Here is a 22,052-nt window from a genome sequence, read left to right on the forward strand (position 1 = left end):
CAAACTCACAACTTGTTGATCACATTAGTCTAAACAGCTTTGAATATGGAAAATTAGGTATGTTGTTTCACAAAAACTGAAGTTAATACTTGGAAGGAAATCTATGGATTGCTGAGACACAGCCTCCCTGTTTGCAAATGCAATTTATAGATTTTGATTTAAAAAAAAAAAAAAAGATCATCATCATCCATCCTGCTCATTAGTGGTCCTTACGCAATAGCAAAATTTACAGTCAATACAGTGAACTCTTCATCTCAGCGATCAACTGCCCCACAACTTAAACATCATGAAATAACTGCCATAACACAATAATAATTGCATCCTAACATCTCTCAGCCCGTGTAAGCCCATGAAATTATGGGGAGTTTTTTCCATTGACGTTACTGGACTTTGGATCAAGCCTCAGGGGGGAAAAGTGGGGCCTCACAGCACCATGTCTATAACACATCCAGCCTATAGGAAGAATTGAATTCTAGAGTCATGGAGGTCTTCATAGAGAATATATGCACTCACATTTTGTGCCCACAGCCCTCCCCCAAATAAACTGCAGATACAAATCTGCAGTATTGCTAACCTCAAACATTCAAAAACCATGAGTCATGCCCAAAAAATCTTGAGACTACGGTAGCTTATAGTTGATTTTTGAAATAATAAATATTTGGATTATTTTTACCTTCCTCCTGGTTTGCGAGTATTTAACATGGACTTCTTTCACATTTTTTAGATTTTTTTTTTCTCTACAATAATGGGGGATAGAAACTTACTTTTTAAAAAAAACGAAAGCTGAAGTTCTCATGCAAATACCGGATTCCAGCAGATGGGACTTAAGAATGAGTTACAAGATAAAATTGTGAGAATTGATTACACTGAGTCTAATTGCTTGCACTGTTAACTGCCAAGTTTTTGCTTGCAATTTAATAATGGGTGCAGACAACTTACAGCTGTGAAGTAAAAGGTAATGCTTTGGAAAATTTGGCCTTTAAGCAGACATTGCTTAATTGATTCTGTGGCATGCCCAATGCCACGATTTTTAAACTTGTATTTAGTGGCCTTTTGATATTTCTGCCACAATATGTTGGCACATTTCCTCTCTCTATCCTCCTACTCAGAGAAGCTTCTTCAAATAGGAACTCCTGATGAGGTAAGTGCAGAAGAGAGCTCCAACTTTCTGGGAAATATTTAAATGACAGGGAGTACGGATTTAAAAAAAACCCTGTGGTTACCTTTTTGTGCTGTTTGGTGGTGGTGGGTTTTTTTTTTTTTTAAAAGCCAAATGCTGGAGAGGATGTAGAAATAAGGACCTTTCTGCACATATGATGGGAATATTCTTAGATGATAGAATTTTGAAGGAATATAGTAACATTTAAGGTAACCCATGGTGATTCTGTTAGGTTATAGTCCAGAGCAGGACACTGATTTTCAAAGGACCCATTCATCACATTTTGGAAGAGGACAGGTTACTCCAGCATTAGTGGAATGGAGAAACAAGGTATGGAAGTCATTGCAATAGGGGGGAAAATGAATAGCCTTATACCAGAGACAAGCAGATTTCACAATGTATGGTTACCATTTTGGGAGTGTGAACAAAATATTTATACAGACAACCATATAATATTAACCAAACAAATGGACTTTTTAAAGGTGACTGATGCAGAGGAAGCAGAAGGATAGCAGGGCAAATGATTTCTGTGGATGCATATAACAGCTGGTTGTGATTTATAGCGGGTGAAAGAAGAGAAGGGAACAATTTCTGGAAAAATCTCAGGCCTGGAAGTTGGAGTATCAGTTCACATTTTAACAATTGTGTGTTGTAGGCCTGACATTCTAAAGTTGTCACTCTCTAGATCTGAGAGACCCTCTTGGTTCTTTGCAGATTAAATAAAGTGGAATTAGTAGGAGAAAGATGATTTACGATGAATAAGATTTCATACTTGTGTAGAAATCTGAATTTATTAGATTAAGGTTAATAAGTGTAAACATCTGTCTGTTTGATTCTTTTCAGTTTATTGGTGAAGAAAGTTTTAAAAAGTGTTGCTGTCTTGTAACCACAGACTGTTTCATTTCAAAACAGTGACCAACCAATATTCAAATACAGTAGCTTCAGGACAAGAAATATATTTCATTGCATAATACCAGCAACTGGGAGATCATTAAAAAGCTTAAAATGCCTTTTATTATAATTGGACATTATAGATATGGAAATGAAGAAAGCTACAATGGCAGCAGAAGTCCCGTTTTAAAATAAATAAGAGGTTGTGGCTCAGTTTAAAATTGTGCAATTTTAAACCATGCTCTTCACAATTTATTTTGCACTTTTAACCACCTCGCCTGTACTCTGACCACTAGTCCATCAACAACTAAATCACTTCTAATATTCCAAATCCCAGAACAGCTTTTATATCCTGTCTGTTTCTTTACTTATTTTTGTTTGCCCATCATATGGTATCTGAGCACTGAAGAGAAGTCATTTTTAATAATAAAAGTAGTAGCCACAAAATTGTTTTCTCCTTACATCCAAAGGAGGAATTTTGTTTCAAAATTACTCTAAAGAGAAGGACAGGAGACCGTCATTCCTGGCATGAGATGGCTTTAAGGACCAGCATTTCACAAATAGAAGTAGGTAGAAAAAGAGTGTTCCATACCAGTGGAAAGCTAGGAATCCCCCTTCTCCTCTTCTGCTGAGAGACGGATTTTGTTTTTAGCCCTCAATGACAGATATAAATATTAAAACTGATATGATTTATAGAAAAGTTATTTTGGATCATTCTTGGAAGTTTCTATCATTAATTTCTTATTTGTCTCTTTCGGAGGCCTCCAGAGTTACCAATAAGCTCATAAATACTGACAGTCAGGATTTAAAGGCAGAGGGATATTAAAAACCCATAGAATGTGTAGACACTCTTGTGGTGTTGTGTTTTTTTTATTCTGGATTTGTGCAGCATCTAACACAGTGGGTTTCTGCTCCAAGGAAAGAGCTCACAGATGCTATGGTAATACAAATAATAAATGTGGGGATTTTAGCCCAGTGTAAAAATGTTCTTTTCTATTTGTCAGCATTGGTACTCTCAGAATATCCCTTATCAGGGAGTAGCCGTGTTAGTCTGAAGTAAAGTTTTTTACCCACGAAAGCTTATGCCCAAATAAATCTGTTAGTCTTTAAGGTGCCACTGGACTCCTTGTTGTTTTTCAGAATATCCCTGTAGATGGTGATGGGAGGGAGTTCTAACATCAAATGATAAACACACAGTGCTCTTCTCTTCTTGTTTTTTCACCCTACTAACCTTTCTCCCATCCCCCAAAACATTAATAGATTCCATGGCCAGAAGGGACCATTATGACCTAGTCTGACCTCCTGTATAACACAGGCCATAGAACTTTCCCAAAAATAATTCCTAGAGCAGATCTTTTAGAAAAACATCTGATCTTGATTTTAAAATGGTCAGTAATGGAGAATTCATCACAACCTTTGGTAAAATGATCCAATGGTTAATTACTTTGACCATTAAAATTGTACATGTTATTTCCAGTCTGAATTTGCCTCACTTCAACTTCTAGCCATTGGATCATGTTATAACTTTCTCTGCTAGATTGACGAGCTCATTATTAAATATTTAAATAAATAAATAAATTAATGGAGATATCCCATCTCCTAGAACTGGAAGGGACTTTGAAAGGTCATCGAGTCCAGCCCCCTGCCTTCACTAGCAGGACCAAGTACTGATTTTGCCCCAGATCCCTAAGTGGCCCCCTCAAGGATTGAACTCACAACCCTGGGTTTAGCAGGCCAATGCTCAAACCACTGAGCTATCCCTCCCCCCCCCCATTTGTTCACCATGTAGATATTTATAGACTCTAACCAAGTCACCCCCTAATATTCTCTTTTGCTCTTCTCTTATCTAAGTTGTATAGATTCAAAGAGCACAATCTATCACTATAAGGCATTTTTTCTAATCCCCTAATCATGCTTGTGGCTGTTCACTGAACCTCTCCAATGTATCAACGTCTTCCTTGAATTATGAACAACAGAACTGGACACAGTATTCCAGCAGCAGTTGCAAGAGTGCCAAATATAGAGGTAAAATAACCTCTCTATTCCTATCTGAGATTTCCCTGTGTATGCATCCCAGGATCACATTAGCTCTTTGAGCCACAGTATTGCACTGAAAGCTCATGTTTAGCTCATTATCCACCATGGCCCCCAATTCTTATTCAGAGTCACTGCTTCCCAGGATAGAGTCCCCCATCCTGTAAGTACACCTCTACCCCGATATAACGTGACCCGATATAACACAAATTCAAATATAACACGGTAAAGCAGTGCTCCAGGGGGTGGGGAGGTGGGGCAGCGCACTCCGGCAGATCAAAGCAAGTTCCATATAACGCGGTTTCACCTATAACGCGGTAAGATTTTTTGGCTCCTGAGGACAGTGTTATATCAGGGTAGAGGTGTATTGATGTTGTCCTTACTTCTGTATACAGATAACACTAGAAATGACTGTAAGCTGCTTAGGGCAGGGACATTGTCTTGTTTTACACCTGTTAAGCACCATACACACTTGGCACAATATAACCTATGACAGAACAAAAGGGAAATTCTTTCACTTCTGACAGTGCTTCATTTTGGCTCTGCATCACAAAAAGCGTCAAACTACTCTGACAGAATATCTCAGTTGATATTATTCTCACATGGAGGCCATCAGATTATCTGACTGTTTCAAGTCCCTAGAACAGGAACTGGGCTCCTTGCCAGTTCTGGCACTGAAGTCTAGTTCTTGGGAGGTGCTGCGTTGTTGAGAGGCGCCATTTAAATTCCCAGACTAACATTCCCTTTCTCAGATTTCAGCTAGGATTGATAGATGCCAGGTTTGGATCCAAGGAGCTTGCATCCCTTTAAGGGGCCAAATTCAGGTCAGGTGTAAATGGGTGCATGGTCGGTGAAGTCATTGTTTTTTGCATACACTTATACCAAGTCTGACTGAGGTCAAAACATCGTATAATTTATTTTCCTGGGACACAGTGTTTAGTATGTACTTTTGGAAGAACAAAAGCTCATGTACAGGAAACAATTTGAGTCACGAGGACTCTGCTGGTACCGTATCAGGGTCAAAATATTACCCCATTCTGCTTGCTTGTCCTTTGTTTAACTGTAGTAAACTAGACTAAGTGATGCACAAATAATTAAAAACAGAATTTGCTCTGCTCAGATGTTTGTTACTTGGAGATTAGCTGTGAAACTCTCACACTCTGTAATAAGTTAAATTAATTTAATATCCTTCCTTTCTAGTGCTAGTGTTTTTGTGTGTGTGTGTTCATTTAACCAAAAAAGTTAGAATAGTTTTTAGCAAGTACATTTTTAAAATCACATTTTTTTAAAGCATTCATCTTGGTGCTGCAAGTCCACTTCATTCAAATAGAGTAGAACAGATGCCAGTCTCTCAGCGGGGATGTGCCAGAGAGCTTCAGGAGCATGAGAACGTTCTTTTTCAGTGCAGTTGCCTGGAAAATATTCCTTTCCTCCTGTCTTCCCATATCTCATTAGTAGACGCTCTGTTGAGAATGACTGTATGTCCTCGGTAGATGTTACGGGTCATTACTTCTGTCTGGGGAGGTTAAGGAGAGTTCTCTTCAAAGTTGTACTAGGAGTCTAGTTCTTGGCATTTTTCTTGCACTTTCAAGGTATATTGTCAGCGAAGGGGTTTCCTTGCTTCTTCAGATATGGCATCTGGTTGCCAAGTACTTACTGTTGTGGAGGTTCTTTCCTAGTGCCTGCTCTTTATTTCTGTGGCTGGAAAGTTTGCTATCTGGACACGAGTTATGGACAGGTGGAGTCAGAGGGTGAAGTAAGAGAATTTTTTCAGCTCAGGTCCACTAATACAGAACTTCCTACCTATTGCGTTACGTAGTCATTTCATATTAAGTGTGCCAAGTTTCAGCCTTCAAAAGTAATTTGGTTGATTGATACTGAGTGAGTATGTGTCTAACCTTGTGCTCTCATTTGTGTGTTTGGAAACTTTGTCTGGAGAATTATAGTTCAATAGTCCAAAGGGTTTTAAAAAATAGCATTCTTATTAATTACTGCTGTCAGACAATCTTGATAAAGGTGTTCAACCTGTCACCTCTAGACTAGTGAACTCAAGATGCAGGAAATAGCGGTAACAGGTAAAAATTCTTCACTGTGGTTCTGTTCACTCAAACATACTAGGAAGCAGGATTTTATAGAGCAGTGATACTCAATTAGATCTACCCAGGGGACTATTTGAGAATTTAATGACAATAGGCGGGTCATTTGCATAGAAAGCTGACGGGGGTGGGAGGGCGGCAAACCTTCAGCTGCCATTAAAGAAAGACATTGATTGCAATATAAATATTAGTGTTTCCATCTTTTAGCAAAGTTTATAAATCAACATTATTACCTGTGTTTGTGGTAATCTCTAATGGGAGGTTGCCATGGCAAGCTTTGTGAAGAGTGGTTTGTAGGAGGTCAGTGGTAAAAATGCTCATCTGTCAGGCGATTGCAGTGATTTTTTTTTATAATATTCACGGTAGAAAACCCAGATTTGCAGAGGTACGTTGATCCGATCATTAAAAGATAGATTGCTAGATTCTGGCTATTCTGAAACTTGTCAGCATATTGAGTCCAGAAATCAAAGTCCCCCTTCTCTGAATATTGTCTTCAAGACATCTGAGGTATGGAGCCCTACAATTTCTAATTGAATGGCACCTTCACCAATTGAATCAAAATGTTCTTTGCTTCTGAAGGGCAAGGTCCATCGGCGGAGACAACAAACGAATCACGAACAAATAAAAGCAAATCCTTTGGAATATTAAAAATCTCAAATTGCATTTTAAAATTTTCCATCAGATTGTTTAGGAAGTCTTGCATCGTTTTCATTGAAGTTTCATCTGTAGCAACAACCCAAAATGTGGGAAAGTGCGACATCTTTCCTGTTAAGTCTAGCAGAAAGATTTGAAGATTCCTCTGAAGGGCACACACTTTCAAAGAGATCCGCGACACTGTTTGAGTGGCGTTGGAGCTGCAAGTTGAGGGAATTCAAATGACCAGTAATATCGCACAGAAAAGTTATCTGACAGAGGGGTCATCATAAATTTCAGGAAATCGCAAGCTTGTTGTTCTTGTGTTTTGAAAGAGATTCTATTGTTTCTTTTCGAAGTGCACAAAACCTCTCTAGCCTGCGCCCCCTACTTAATCAGTGAACGTTGTGCTGCAACAGGTCATTGTATTTGACTGAAATGTCTTGTAAAAGAGCTTTAAAAGAAGATGTTGTAAGCTAAAAGTTGAGCGTATGTAGCTGTAGCGTATGTAGCTCACTAATTTCATCACAATACCCATTGTTTTTTTGTTTGCTTGTTTTGAAGTCCCCAGACAATTTATCGCACAGGACAGTCTAGTGAATGATGCAGTGAAATGTATTTAATGAAGGGTGTATTACTGCCAAAAGTGAAGCAAAGCTCTTCTATTTCCCTGTCGTGGAGGGAACTCCCCCTTTAAAAAGCAAGTTTACTTTCTGCAGATCTAAACCATATCTAAACCAGATTGGTGAAATTTTCAAGGAAGAATTTTTGTGCTTCATACCATTATAGAAACCTAAGCCACAGAAGATCTAAACCTGTGGATGGTCAATATAAACAAACTGCCTTGTGGCCCACGAACAGATTACCCTGATGGGCTGCAGGTTGCCAACCACCGATTTACAGAATATCTTCCATGCTAACTGATACCAAAGCACTTTACAAAAACTGTTTCTAGAAATTCAGTCACTTCTGAGCTACAGCCATCTTTGGGGTGAAATATAGTAGCACTTTACACGGCTAGTGCATTCTGTTACACCATTTTAGGAAATGAAGACTCTTTCACCCTATTGAAAGTGTAGGGAATATTTGTGGGGGCAGAAAGTAATTACCAGAGATTAACTTTAGCCAGTACCCTGGGGTTTTAAAATGTACCTTAATCTTACAATAAGTACTATGTGCTCTAATTACCACAAGTAGTCACTAGGACTGCATTTTTTTAAACATTTCCTGAAATATAGTATCTCTAAAACTGTACATGGGCCTTGCTTATGCTATCCTGAGTCGCCAGTACCTCTTCCTTCTGCACATGATCCTTTGCAGGCTCCCATCCAAATACTGGGCCAGTCCAGTACTGTTTTTGCTTGTGAGATTTGTCAAGTGTGACTACTTGCACTGGGTGAAACGATTGGACAAACAGGACAAAGGTACAAAATGCATCCTAGTATACAGTACTCCTTACTAGTGCTTGTTTGCACAGGTGGTTAAGCAAACAAATTACAATCAGGGAAGTAGCTGAATGGGATGTTTACACAATGCCTCCTCCCAGGGGAAAAAAAAACTGCAAACAAGCTGGGAGCTGTTAATTTCTCAATTGATCAGAATCCTGTAAATTCCAACCACAGTTATCATATGCTTAAATTCTGAAAGTTTAATCTTTTTCACTAGTACAATGCAATTGTGTCTGGGTTTCCAACTACATGGTGGAAGATTTACATTACACTAAGAGGACAATATCTATCTAAAGAAAAAACGTGAAAGCATTGTCACTTTCTGTTAAATTACATCTCTGAATTCTGCTCTTGTTTACATTGGCATAAAGTATACTGTAACTTCATTTAAATAAAGTTAGTTCAGATTTACACTGGCTTACACTCTTGGCAAATCTCTCTCTCTCTCTCTCTCTCTCTATATATATATTTAAGTCGCAGTATCCCTGTTGCTGCTACATCCATTTTCCATGAAATCTGAAGGCTATTATTCAAGGAAAGAAAATATGTGATAATGAGCTATGGTCTTTGACCTTTGGTTGCTAGGTTTCCAGCCAAAGCACGATAAGGACTGCCCTAGCTCTCAGCAAAAGGCACCGTGCTTCGTTTTACCATGCCAGCTTTCACTTTTGACAGGCTCAAGCAGCTGCAGGTTTCAACACTGTTTACATCTGCTTGCTTGTTTTGGGCAGTAGTGAGCTATGAGTCCATGGAAACAGCAGTCTCACTTTTCCCCACATCATTTCCATCACATCATTAAGACACTACTGAAGTCAACAGCTTCAGACACACACTCACACCATCCACTCACAATGCTCCAGTGTAGACCATAACTTTTTAGATGGAGTCAACATTCTCTCCAACAGCACAGCATGCACGAAATAGGTCTGATTCAGAATAGCATAAGAGTAGTAGATAACTTCGTGTACGCTTGTCTCAGATGGGGATTACACCATTTTCAAAGGGTGACTCACCATACTCTTTGGAGAAGCTGATTCACACACAATCAAAGGCAAAGCTCATAACTTACCTTCTTGATGTAAAGTCTTCCCGGCACTCATACTGGTTAATGTTCACTTTTTATAATACTTGCCAAGGTTTGGTTTGGTGGGGGGTGTGTGTTTGTTTTTGTTTTTTTGCTGCAATACAGTTAATGGCAGCTGATTGATAAAACATTTGGTTGTTCTGATACTCCATGAGTTGCAAAAGATCAGCCTGTCACAAATGAGCTAAACTTTGTAATAGCTGTGCATTCCTGAGAGATGCTTGTCACGTATGAACTTTTCAGATTCATAGATTCCAAGACCAGAAGTAATGACTGTGATCATAGAATCCTAGAATATCAGGGTTGGAAGGGACCTCAGGAGGTCATCTAGTCCAACCTCCTGCTCAAAGCAGGCCCAATCCCCAACTAAATCATCCCAGCCAGGGCTTTGTCAAGCCTGACCTTAAAAATAATCTAGTCCGACATCCTGTATCACACTTGCCACGGAACTTCCCCCCAAACAATTCCTAGAGCATAGCTTTTAGAAAAACATCAAATCTTGATTAAAAAATATCAGTGATGGAGAATCCACCATGACCCTTGGTAAATTGTTCCCAATGTTTAATTACTCTCACCGTTAAAAATGTGCATTTTATTTCCAGTCTGAATTTGTCTAGCTTCAACTTCCAGTCACTGGATCATGTTATACCTCTCTGCTAGACTGATGAGCCCATTATTAAATATTCGTTCCAAGTAGATACTTATAGACTAATCAAGCTGCATTAGCTCTTTCAGCCACAGCATGGGAGCTCATGTTCAGCTGATCATCCAACATGATCTCCAAATCTTTTTCAGTCACCCCTTCCCAGGATAGAGTCCCCCATCCTGTAAGTACAATCTACATGCTTTGTTCCTAGAGGTATACATTTAGCCATATTAAAACACATATTCTTTGCTTGCACCCAATTAACCATGCAATCCAGATGGCTCTGAATCAGTGACCTGTCCTCTTCATTATTTACCACTCCCCCAATTTTTCTGTCATCTGCAACCTTTATCAATGATGATTCTAAGTTTTCTTCCTGATCACTAATTAAAACTGTTAAATACCAGAGGGCCATGAACTGATCCCTGCAGACCCTACTAGAAGCACACAAACTCTTTGACGATTCCCGATTTACAATTACATTTTAAGACCTATCAGTTAGCTAGTTTTAATCCATTTAATGTGTGCCATGTTAATTTGATATTCTATTTTTTAATCAAAATGTCATGTGGTACCACATCAAACACATTAAAGAAGTCTAAGCATATTACATCAATTCTATTACCTTTATCAACCAAACTTGTAATCACATAAAAAAAATTAAGTTAGTTTGACAGGACTTATTTTCCATAAACCCATGTTGATTTGCATTAATTACTCTCCTTTAATTCTTCGTTAAATTGAGTCCCATATCAACTGCCCCAGTATCTTGCTAAAAATAGTAGTGTAGCCTGGGCAGCCACAGAACGGGCTAGCCATCCCTGCCTGAACCATGAGGGAACGTACTTCGGGGGGGGGGCTACCCCATGCTGCTGCTGCCCAGGCTACTACAGCTACACTACTATTTTTGCATGCTAGCTCAGATGAGAGCTTGCAAGAGTATGTGTACTCCAGCTGTGAATCATACTCTAGCTTGTAGCGTAGATGTAGCCTTAGTATTATTACCAGCTCTTTTCTACCCAATTGGACTCAAGAGTTAACTCCTGTCTTCACCTTGCATAACTACTTTGTGTTGGTCTTTTAGCTGTTTCTGTTGACATAAATTTAAACAGTGAGCAGATTTGCAGACATTGGAGGGATAGTAAACACATAGAGGACAAAACTAGACAGCACACTGATTTGGAAAGATAAGAGTAGCAGGGATTGCAAGCAATGAATAATAGTCCTTCAGGTATGGGAAGGAAATAAATCACAGATGCATAATGAGGCTATAACCACAAACAAATTCATTTTATGTGATGGGTATCTTGTTTCCTTAATACTGTCTGATTGCTTGTTGGTGTAATAAAATTGCTGCGGGAATGGTGTTGGATTGGGCTTGGAAGAGGAGGTGGCCTACACAAGGCTCTGTATCTTAAAACGTGATCTATAAAATGAAAGTGTTTGAGAACCACTAACCTTAGAATAAGGTAGCACAAGATGGAATATAGACTGCAGTACCACATGGCCCCTTCTGCTTACAGACAGGAGGAGGAGCTATGGCTCACTTTTAAAAATCAGTTCCATTCAGAGCTGTGCACCTCCTGGTGTGCTGCCAGTGGATAAACTACAGATTACTTTCCACCAGGACTTGCTTCTCAGCTTTCAAAACAAATTTTCTCCTTGGCATTCACACAAGTAACTCTCCTAGAGAAGCATGGGTCTCCAAATAAGCTACATATATTTTTTGTACTTAGAATTTGCTCTGAGTAGCCACATATTCTTGGCTCAGAATAGGAATCAAACCTTTGTTTTGCTAGGTCTGTGCAATCCAAAATGTTTTCACTGGAGTATCTAAATCACAAGAATGAATATCAATCAGAGACTTACTTACCAAGCATCAAAGGTCACACCATTAACAGTGTGATATGCTCTAGAACAATGCTACTCAATAGGCAGCCCGTAGGTCAAATGTGGCCTACCAAGGCTTCCTGTGCAGCATACCACCTTAAAAAATTGTTTATAATTAAATTCACGAACAGTGATGTGCTGCCTATCATTGCCTATGACTTCCTTAGTATGTAACTTACTGGCAGTGCTTAATTTCTAATGAAAGAGGTGCTGGGGCTTAGCTCTGTAAAAAATTAAGCACTAGCTGGGCAGCAGCGGCTGCTGGCCGGGCATCCAGTTCTGTAGGCAGCGCCGCCACCAGCAGCAGCTCAGAACTAAGGGTGGCAGAGTATGGTGTATTGCTACCTTCTGCACTGCTGCTGGCAGCAGCGCCGCCTTCAGAGCTGGGCAGCCGGAGAATGATTGCTGCTGGCCAGGAGCCCAGAGGTGCCAGGGCTATGAATTGCCAAAAGCCTCAAGCTACCAGGGCTTGCCGGGGCACTGCTTACTGTATTTTAAGTTCTCACGATAGCATCGGCTGCGATTGAGCTAGGACACCGTCCATTTTTCATTAGTGATGGAAACGGAGACAAAAAATGAATGCGAGTGGGAGTAAATGTTGCAAAGTCGACAGTGAAAACTGTGCTTTTAACCCAAACTGGACAATGGATTTTCTTTTTGTTATGCCACCACATTTAAACCAAAACCTTTGTGCTTAATATGCAAACCACTGTATCTGTCTGTAACGTCGTCAACATGAGGCGCCACTTTGAATCAAATACAGTAGCTTCAATGCAACCTATCCTCCTGGCAGTGTTGCAAGACATGACAAAATTTAAAATCTGAAGTCTTCTTATCACATTTCAAATGTGATTCTTACATCAGCGACTGTACAGGGAAAAGCAACAACTCCTTTTTTAAAGATAATGTTGGTACTAGCTAAAAAAAGTAAAAGCTTTTCCCGGATGCTGAGCTTGTGAAGAAGTGCACGTTGGAAATCCTGGAGCCCTGGAGGAGCTTTTTGCCAGAGATAAAAACAAAGATGACATTGTGAACCATGTGAAGCAAGTTCCCCTGTCTGATTCCACGACAGTGCAAAGATTGGAGGTAATTTACGAGGATTGTTTGTCAGCACCGCTTGCCGATTTAAAAAAACACCAAATACATGTCTCTTGCAGTGGACGAATCAAGTGATTTAAGTGACACTGCCAAGCTATCGCTGTTTGTTAGATTTTATGATGAAAAGTGCCACTGGGAGCTGCAGGCGGCCATGCCTGCGGATGGTCAATGTAAACAAACTGTCTCAAGGACCACCAGCAGATAACCCTGGTGGGCCGCAGGTTGCCCATCACTGATGTAAATGCTTGGGGTTACAAATAGGTATTGCAGACTTGAAAATGTGACTGAAATTCCCTCCCAGATGTACATTTCAAATAGTTAAAGATTTTTTTGATTGCCTCTGAAATTCAGGTGCTTACTTTATTTTTAACAGACATGTATCTCAAACATTATAGACAGAAAAGACATTCTCATCCCCCTGTAAATGATCCTTCCTTCCGTGTGATTTCATTGATTAGCGCAAGGATACTGAAAAAATACAACTGCTGTGCCTTCCGTTGGCACTAATGCAACCTGAGTAGGCCAAGAAGTTCTGTAAATACGCGGGGGCGGATTCTGTCCCTGCAGTCATATGAAATTGGTGCAAGATCAGAACAAGGCTATGTCTACACCACAAGTGCTTTACCGCACACAACTATATTAGCAAAGCTGTGCTTTATAGCGGTATAACAAAACCAGCCCCCCACCCAGACTAAACAAGCTACTGATACAAGTTCAGCTTTGCCGGTCTAATTGTGCCCATGGTAGGGGTTTCAGCCAGCACAGCTGTCAGTCAGGGATCATACCTAGCAGAATTCTGTAGTGTAGACACAGCCAAAGGCCTATCAGCAGCTTGTATTTATAAATGTGGGTAACTGGCATCAGTTGTGCTCGGTTTGGTAACTGTACACAGTGCTCAAAGGCTGTAATTTAACACTCCTTTGGTTTTTAGGAACAAACATACATTGTTTTAACTCACTGTGTTTTTCATTTGGAAAATATCAGCAGTTTAGAATTTTTTGTGTGTGTCTGAAACAATTTGACAAATTCAACAGATATTGGTGATGTATGTTGGGCATCTACATTTTTTGGGGAAAGAAAAGAAAAGTCAGAAACTTTTCTTAGCTCTATTGGCAAATCTTCGCTACCCTTCACATGCAATTAGGGCTAGGCACAATCTGGTGCTCTATGTCTGTTGCTGTTGAATCTTTAACCTTGTGTTTTGAATTTTATTTTTTTTGGTGGTGTTGGTGGTAATGCCTTTGGCTAACACCTTGGGCAACACGAGCAAGCACATGGAGAAAGAAGGCTACAGAAAATGTGAGCTGCATAGAGATGAAGTGCATAAGATTTTGGTTGTAGAATAGGTTCTATAAGGAAATGGAGAGGAAGTCCACATCTTTTTGCAAGAACTGGGAGTTTGAAAGGATATGGGATTGGTTCAGTCTCATTGTGCTGCATTTACTTCAGTGATTACAACGATCAGGGAATTTTAGGCAGGTGAATTTACTTAGACCAAGCAGAGAAACACTCTCAAAAGTAATTTTTTTCCACAAATGCATCACATCCCTGCTGTATAAGGTTACTTTGAATCTTTTTTGATGCGATTTCATAATCACCACTGGTCAAAGATGAATCATGGAAATTTTGTATGAAGTCTGCAACAACAGAGAGAAACCAAACTTGCCTTAAAATTTAGTTCATACTTGGCAAAACAGTTACAGAAGGATGATGCTGTCTATTGACTTGGAATCTATAATTATTCACATTTTTTATTCACTTATTCACATTTTTGTCACTTTACAGCTTTATAAGAAAGGACCTTGGAAATTTTTAACCACAAAAGTTAGTATAAAGAGTTAGTGTTAATACTTCTGCAGATGTTTAGATCTTTTTAGACCAAAGGTTGTGGACATTTCACTTCTAAATAAAAAAACAAAAACCCACTCTTTTGTTCTTCTATTAGTAGACCAACAGTTACAGTCCAATTTTCCATTCTTTTATAGTATTGTGAAATCATAAGAGAAATTTTCTTTATTAACTTGAATGCATTAACATTGCTCCCCCCTACTTCTCTTACAACTAAACATAAGTGATAGTCAAGTGTAGGCAAAGAGAATGTAAGAGCGCTTTCTGAATGTACGTTTACCCCCAAAGTAAAACACTAATCACCCAAGCTACTAATTCTGGCTTGCAAATGTATTGATTAAAAAATTCCTTGTTGCAAGTGTGCTTGCCATAGAGACTCCAGTCGTCTACAACACATCTTTTTGGGCTCATGACCCCAAACGATCTGTAGCACTGACCCAGGGCTTGCCTTAGAATTTCAGAGCAGCCAAAGGGAAGAATTTCTTGTCTGACTTCCCACTACCCCTCTCCTCCCAAATATAATCCCCCCCCCCCCAAAAAAAGGTGGTAAGAACCTTCAGGCTACCACCTGTTCCTCCTCCTGCAGAATTACATTCCTGCTGATTGTTCTGGTGTCAAAGCAGGCATAGTGACCTACATTTGGAACTGTGTACAGTGGGCTCTCCCAGGATGTATGAGGATTGTGTGCATCTTTTATAAAGCAGGATGTCCATTCCCTCATCCTTTGTCTATTCACTGGCTTCCTCCCCAGATTAGGGAATGACCAGCTCTTGGTTCTGGGCTCCATTTATTGTCCAAATAATGGCAAACTCACAACAGAAAACAAAACTTCAGGCTGTGGCCTTCTATCCAGCCATGACACCAAGGCTTAGCAGCAGGAGTCTTCCTCCTCAAGGACTACTGTAGGAGACTGCCCATTTCTGCAGCTTCTCCCTGTAATTCCCCTTCACCTGAGCCACTTGCTGGCTTTTATAATCACTTACTAGTTACTTTCTCAACTGGGTCTGATAATTGAGCAGGGCTAGCTGGCCCCAGGCCTCATGCCAGTTTGTCTTTTTTGTTTGCTTTGTTTGGTGTGGGAATAAGTTAGACTTGCACCCCTTGAATCTATGCACTTAATGGCAGAGGAATGGAAAATCCTGCCACAACTCACATCAAAATACATTCTCTGTGACTAGCTACTTGCTTACAGTGCAGTTTCCCTCTTGATTCCCCTTTTTATCTTTCCTTTTTGCTCACCTTCTGTTTCATTGTCATTCAGGGATCTTCCTCAGTAGTGACACACCTTCTTCCTGTTCTTTCAGCAAGAGTTACCCTTCTTCTTGGACCTTGTCTACACAATGGTGGTTTTTTCTTTTCTTTTCTTTTCTTTTTTTTTTTGTTGCAAATTAGGTTTGTGTGCACTAACGATTGGGGAATAACTATTCTGAAATAATTGTATCCACACAGCCAGCTTTTGCCTACTTCCCTTGAATCAATGCATACACATGGCACTAATTCTTTTCAGAAAGCATTTTGGCAGATATGCCATGGTGCTTTGTCCTACTGCTGCGCTCTGTGCATTCTGGGATTTTTCTGAGTACACTGTGGGATAGCTACTGGAAACCTGGGACTTGGGGGTCACAGCAGTGAATTTCCATGATTCTGCTGCTTGCATTCTATGATGCAGCTGTCTTCTGAGAGTCAGCACCAACTGACTGCTGCCAGTTGGCAGGGAGTGAACGCAGCGGTGACCACAGTCCAAGCACTATTGTACCTGGATCACGCCTCCAGTTGACTTGGGGAGCCAGCTGCCACACTGCTGAGCCATTTCAGTAAAGCAGGAGGAGGCTAAAATTGAACTACTGATTGTAGATAAAATTTGCTTGGAGCAGCTTAACTCTATGGAGCACTGTTTCTGGGCTTGAGAAACCAGCTCTGACAAATGGGAAAGGATGACCAGCAGTGAGGCAGAATTTCAGGATATCAAAGGGCACTTTCCTAGGGATCTGTGTGGAGCTACCGTCCATTCCATCTTCTCCATTGAGCTCCTTTCATGAGAATCATTGATGCCATGCAAAAAAAAAAAAAAAAAAAAAAAAAAGATAAAATTGGGGAGACTCCACACCATGCCCTCCTCTTTTAGTGGCATGACTTGACCTACTCTATACATCATTGCTCTTCCCTCTTCCTATGAGTTATGGTGAATATCCCAAAGAAATTAAATACTTAATTTCAAAATTATGTTCCAAATGGTCTATCTATACCAACAGCAGGAGCACACACATAAGATTTATTGTGGCCAAGCTCAGAATATGTGGGTTCCCCCCCCCTTAGTTTTAGCTCATGGAGTCCTTCTGGTTGCATGCGAATCTCAGATTTATTTATTTTAAGTGGTTGTAGAGTTCTTGAGTTTCTGAAGAAACTTTTGGAACCGTGACCTGAATGTACTTTAAAAATCTCAGAAACCAGAAGGCAAATAAAAATAACCCAAAAGTGTAAACTTTTTTTTTTAAAATCATGAGTTTTAAACCAATTTCATATCTTGAGGGTCTTACTCGTGGGTTGTGAACACTTGAGGTTGCTGGTATTGTATACTAGGTGTTACATGTTCAAACATGCTCACTCTTATGCACACTAGGTGCTGTTGTTTTACTGTCTCTCAGTAGACACGGGGAGTAGCCACTATATTGATTCACATTCAGAATGGTTTATACACAAAGTGCTAGCAAACATAATGTTTCCCCAGTGAAAATTTAAGTTCCGTTACAAGGAAATAAGAGTGGTACCAAAACGTCAGAGGCAAAACAACCCCAAAGAGTAACATACATTCTCTCATTTCTTTCCTTTAAGTGAGGCTGATTTCAGAGCTCGAAATCCTATCGCCACGTTGTAAAACATCTGCAAATGTGTCTGTACAGCTCCAGTTTATGACTATGCCACAGTTTGCAGCACATTTAGCAATGTCAGATCTCAAAGATAATATGTACGACTACCCCATTTCCAGGCCCTTGCTTTTATGATAGTGGTATGGGCTTGGCAGTGAAGTGCCGACAAGCTTTGCCCTGCTGGAAACTATTACAAGGGCTTTGAGTTTCTTCCAGCCAGATTAATTTATATCTCCTCATTAAAGATGAGCACATTATGTACTCACAGAAAAAGAAAAGTTACTGTCTAGACAACCAAGAGCTCAGGAACTAGAAAATTACTACAGTGCAAGGTATGGTAGTAATTTCCCTTTAAAACAACATTCCTCCCAGTGTAATTCTGTCACTTTTCTAATTATAGTATTAATGTACACGTAGTATATAAAACAGTTTTTATGGCTTTTTCCTCACTACTCAGCAGCTTATACCAGCTGCAGCAGTAATAGAAAAGCATTTAAACCCAGCTCTGTGTGCAGTGGTTTACATTGATTTTAAAAAATGAAATGTAAATATTGGTATGAATAAAAAAATGAATATGAACACTTTAAAGGGTTTGTTGCTAGTAAACTGCAATTGAATGTGAACTAACAAGTAGTTTGGCTTGGGCACATCAGCCATGGCTGGCCTGATGAGCAGCTTGCCACAAACATACTTTAGTTTAATGTGTCCTGGAATTGGTTGGAAGGGATCCATAAACTGTCACTAGGTTTTAGTCACAGTTCACAAATTTTGAGAAGTAATTTCCTTCATATCAGGACTCTGTAAGTGTGCAGTGAGGCACATTTGTGTAGTGGCATTTTTAGACCTTTTAGAAGCTGTAGTATACACTGGACATTTCCAGGGCTGTGGCTGCAAGGAACCAGTGCTACATTTTCTATTTGCACTGATTTTTTTCATACTTATACACCCCTGCTCTATGTCCCAGCAAAAGTCTCACTGACTTCAATAGAGACAGGATTCCATCCCCTATTGTATAACTCTTCGGTCCTAAATTCATGGAAAACCAGGAGTGATCACCATGACAAAACATTATTAAAAAGCTTCATCCAGCTCATCTGAAGTGATCTATGCCTGGATAGCCAATCCTAATATTAAACAAAATACATCACTGTCCCATGGCGGCTGTTGAGAATTTCAAAAGATGCACAGTTGAATTGATCCTGTAACCCAGGGTATTTCTTTTAAATAGGAAAAAAAAGAAACTCAGACTTGGGTCCCGATTGTGCTCCTAGTCATCTCAGTAGCAAAGCACTTACAGACTTCCTGGGGAGCAAGAACAGGCCCCAGGCTTCACTCCATCACAGCTGCATGTTTTGATGGCCTCCCATACTGGAAGATTTTCTGTTCCAGGCTGCCACATTTTTCACATTTTCTTGGTACCCAGATCTTTGAGGCACCCCACTGCCACCCGCCCTTAATCTGAGACAGCCTTGTCTGTGCCTGCAGGGTTCACTCCCCAGCTCCACTGGCCCTGGGCCACACAAGCACTCCCCACTAGGCCTTACAGGCCCCACTGTCACTCTGTAAGCACATCCCAACTGTCAAGCCCTCTGAGCAGCTCCCTGGAGTCTCCAGTCGCTGCTCCACTTGCAGTAGTCACAGATTTGCTGCTTCTAAAGAAGCAGTACCCCCCAGCATACCAGTTACACATCAGATCACGGCTCTGCTTAACACACAGCACTTAGATATGGGTATCGTGAAATCAAGTATAAGGTTATTTAACAAAGCACAGAGATTCGAGGAGTAGCAAATAGAAGTATTGGAAACAAATAGTTACATATAAAAGCAAAATCATAACACACGTTTTAGTGCCTAGACTTAATTAACAAGATACTCTTATGCCTTATGTAGAACGTTACTCGCCCCAAGTCCTTGGAGGATTTTACAGCCAGACTGGCTGTGACCGTAATTTCATAAGACAGCCATGCTCTTAGTTTGCCTCCTTGGTGAAGGATCCCCTGTGTTGCCCAACATCTACTAGTCTCATCTTTTGTCTCCATTCATAAACAGTACACCCCATGCTGTTTTGTTTCGTCCTGTAGATTTTTTTTTTCCTTTAGATTTTGGACAAGTAGATTGGTTTGTTTGCTTGTTTTTTAAGATACAGATAATTTAAAAGAAAATATGCGAAGCAAAGATAAGCATGGCATCACAACACTATAACAGATCACTAACGTAAGAGTATGTTAAAAGCACTTACATAGTGAGATACCAAAAACAATATGAAGAATTCAAGTTAAAATATATTTCCATAAGAGATTAGCTGTAGTGGCATACAGTACTCCTTTGTAGTACCAATTAGAGAAATTCTCTTTAATTCTCCCTCTCAAACTTATTGTGTAATGTTGTTGGCACAGAACAGTGTTGTGTTCCAATCCAGAAATGGCTGCCCCTTAGTATGCCAATGTGTATGTCCAGTTTGTAAAACATCTTTGGGAACCTTCTATAAAAAGATATTATTATTGGGTGTAATGTAAAGACTGTATTGTTATATTTGAAGAAAAATTTGGAAGAGAAGCAAAAGTAAAACGTTATCAAACCTATCACACCCCTCTTAAATTTTCATTCCCTACAGAGTCTCATCCATAAGAGAGGGACTATTCCGTTTGTTTCTGTGTCATGCATGTTACAGATCTCACTATCACGAGGAATAATAAAAATGGTTAATCTCTGAATTTAAATATAAAATGTTGGGCCAACAAATCAGTAGCTTTCTTTACATCTGCTATTCAGGAGAACTGGCATTCCAGGCAGCATCTCCATCTTAAGGGCCTGAAATCCAAAACACAGTGAAGTCAGTGGAAAGAGTGCCATTGTTTTCGATGGGCTTTGGGCCAGGTCCTAACTACTAATTTTCATAGCTTTTAGTTGTTTCTTGGCATTGCAGTAGACTCTACAAAGGGTATAACTTCGTGCACTAGAGCCCTCAGGGGACGTGCTCAGTGCCTTCCACCCCCAATGGCACTGGCTTCAGAGGGCATATGAGGGTGTTGCGCAACTTGCAAGATTACAGGCCCCATTAGTGCAGCAATACATCTGCACTCTGCTTTTCACTCTGCCTTTTTTCCTTGGGTAGCTGTAAAATCATACTATTGAGATTAGTGTATATCTTGTTGCTGCATTTATCTATTTTTTTAAATAGTAGTAGTAATGATGGGCTTCAAAAAGACACGCAGTTTTAAATACCCAGCAAACCTCAGCTGCAGAGAAGCTGTTCTGGATGCTGGAGGCAATTTCCACCCCCATGGATTCCAGGACGAAAACAAAAATTTTCCTGAAACGTTAGCTGAGCAAGTTTCCAGAAAGAAAGTGGATTCTTTTTTAGAATCCAACCCCATGTGTGAAAACAGCTGCTTGTGCTGGAGTTTAGAAGGTTTTGTATCCCAAGTTGTTGCTGGTGTTGCCCTAAGAAAACAAACTGTTCTACATTTATACATGTGTGTATTTGTGGTGCAGGGTTTTGCATTAAGGACAATTATAAGACTTGGGGGAAGAGTGGTGGTGTGGAGTACGGCGCCAGCAATGAATTCATAGTAATGAATGAATGAAGTGAATGGAATGAGAAAACCTTGACTTGAGAACTCTACTTGGTTCAAGAGGCAGTCACAAGATTCCAGTCCCTATGAGAGTTCCCTTGTCCCCTTATAAACCGCTCCATGTGAGGATGGCTACCTGCAGACCATGTCGCTGGCCATGTGCTCAGTTGCTGCATTGTCATGCAGTAGCACCCACAAAAATGGTTGGAAGGGAAGCCTCTCCACATGAGGGCAAAGCTGTTAGACTTGTTTCTACCCCATAGAGAGGCTTCAGTGGGTTCAGATACAGGCCAGCGGGAAATAGAAGAACTGATGATGGTGGCAATGAAAAGAAAGTGCTGTGTTCAGAAACCAGAATAACTCTCCTTCATAAACAGAAGATAAGCGAGAGTAGTAGGAAAAATACACAGATTAAGAGGGTAGAAGAAAACAGGTTTTTTTTGTCATGAGTGGAAGGGAAATTCCCATAATGAGTGGAAATTTTAAAAAAGAAACTAATGGATGACAGCAAGAATGAAAAAATGTCAGTGGGGTCATTACGTTAAAGCAGCGGAGATAGTAAGATAGGTGGAGAGTTGGGATTTTAAATGTAGCAAGAAACTGCTGCAAAGCTGAATAAAGTTATTTCATAATCTTAAAACAACTGTGGCAAGGTTTCCACTCTCTGGGAGATGACTGGACAGACTGACTGCATGAGACATGATTATCTGCCGAGAACATAAGGGATGAAAGGATATTTTATTCTGTGGCTTAGCCACAAGCTCACTTGTGGAAGCTGCAAAC

At 40.0% G+C, this 22,052-nt stretch overlaps 1 protein-coding gene across 1 annotated transcript in view; it reads left to right on the forward strand.

Annotated features, from left to right (window-relative positions):
• Positions 1-22,052, forward strand: part of DKK3 (dickkopf WNT signaling pathway inhibitor 3) — a 57,655-nt gene that overhangs the window by 18,115 nt on the left and 17,488 nt on the right. The window contains exon 4 of the mRNA XM_065403882.1: positions 2,521-2,616. Coding sequence (XP_065259954.1) covers positions 2,521-2,616 — 96 coding nt within the window. The remainder of the gene's footprint in view (positions 1-2,520; positions 2,617-22,052) is intronic.

The sequence above is a fragment of the Emys orbicularis genome, chromosome 4, assembly GCF_028017835.1.
Source record: "Emys orbicularis isolate rEmyOrb1 chromosome 4, rEmyOrb1.hap1, whole genome shotgun sequence".
NCBI lineage: Eukaryota > Metazoa > Chordata > Testudines > Emydidae > Emys > Emys orbicularis.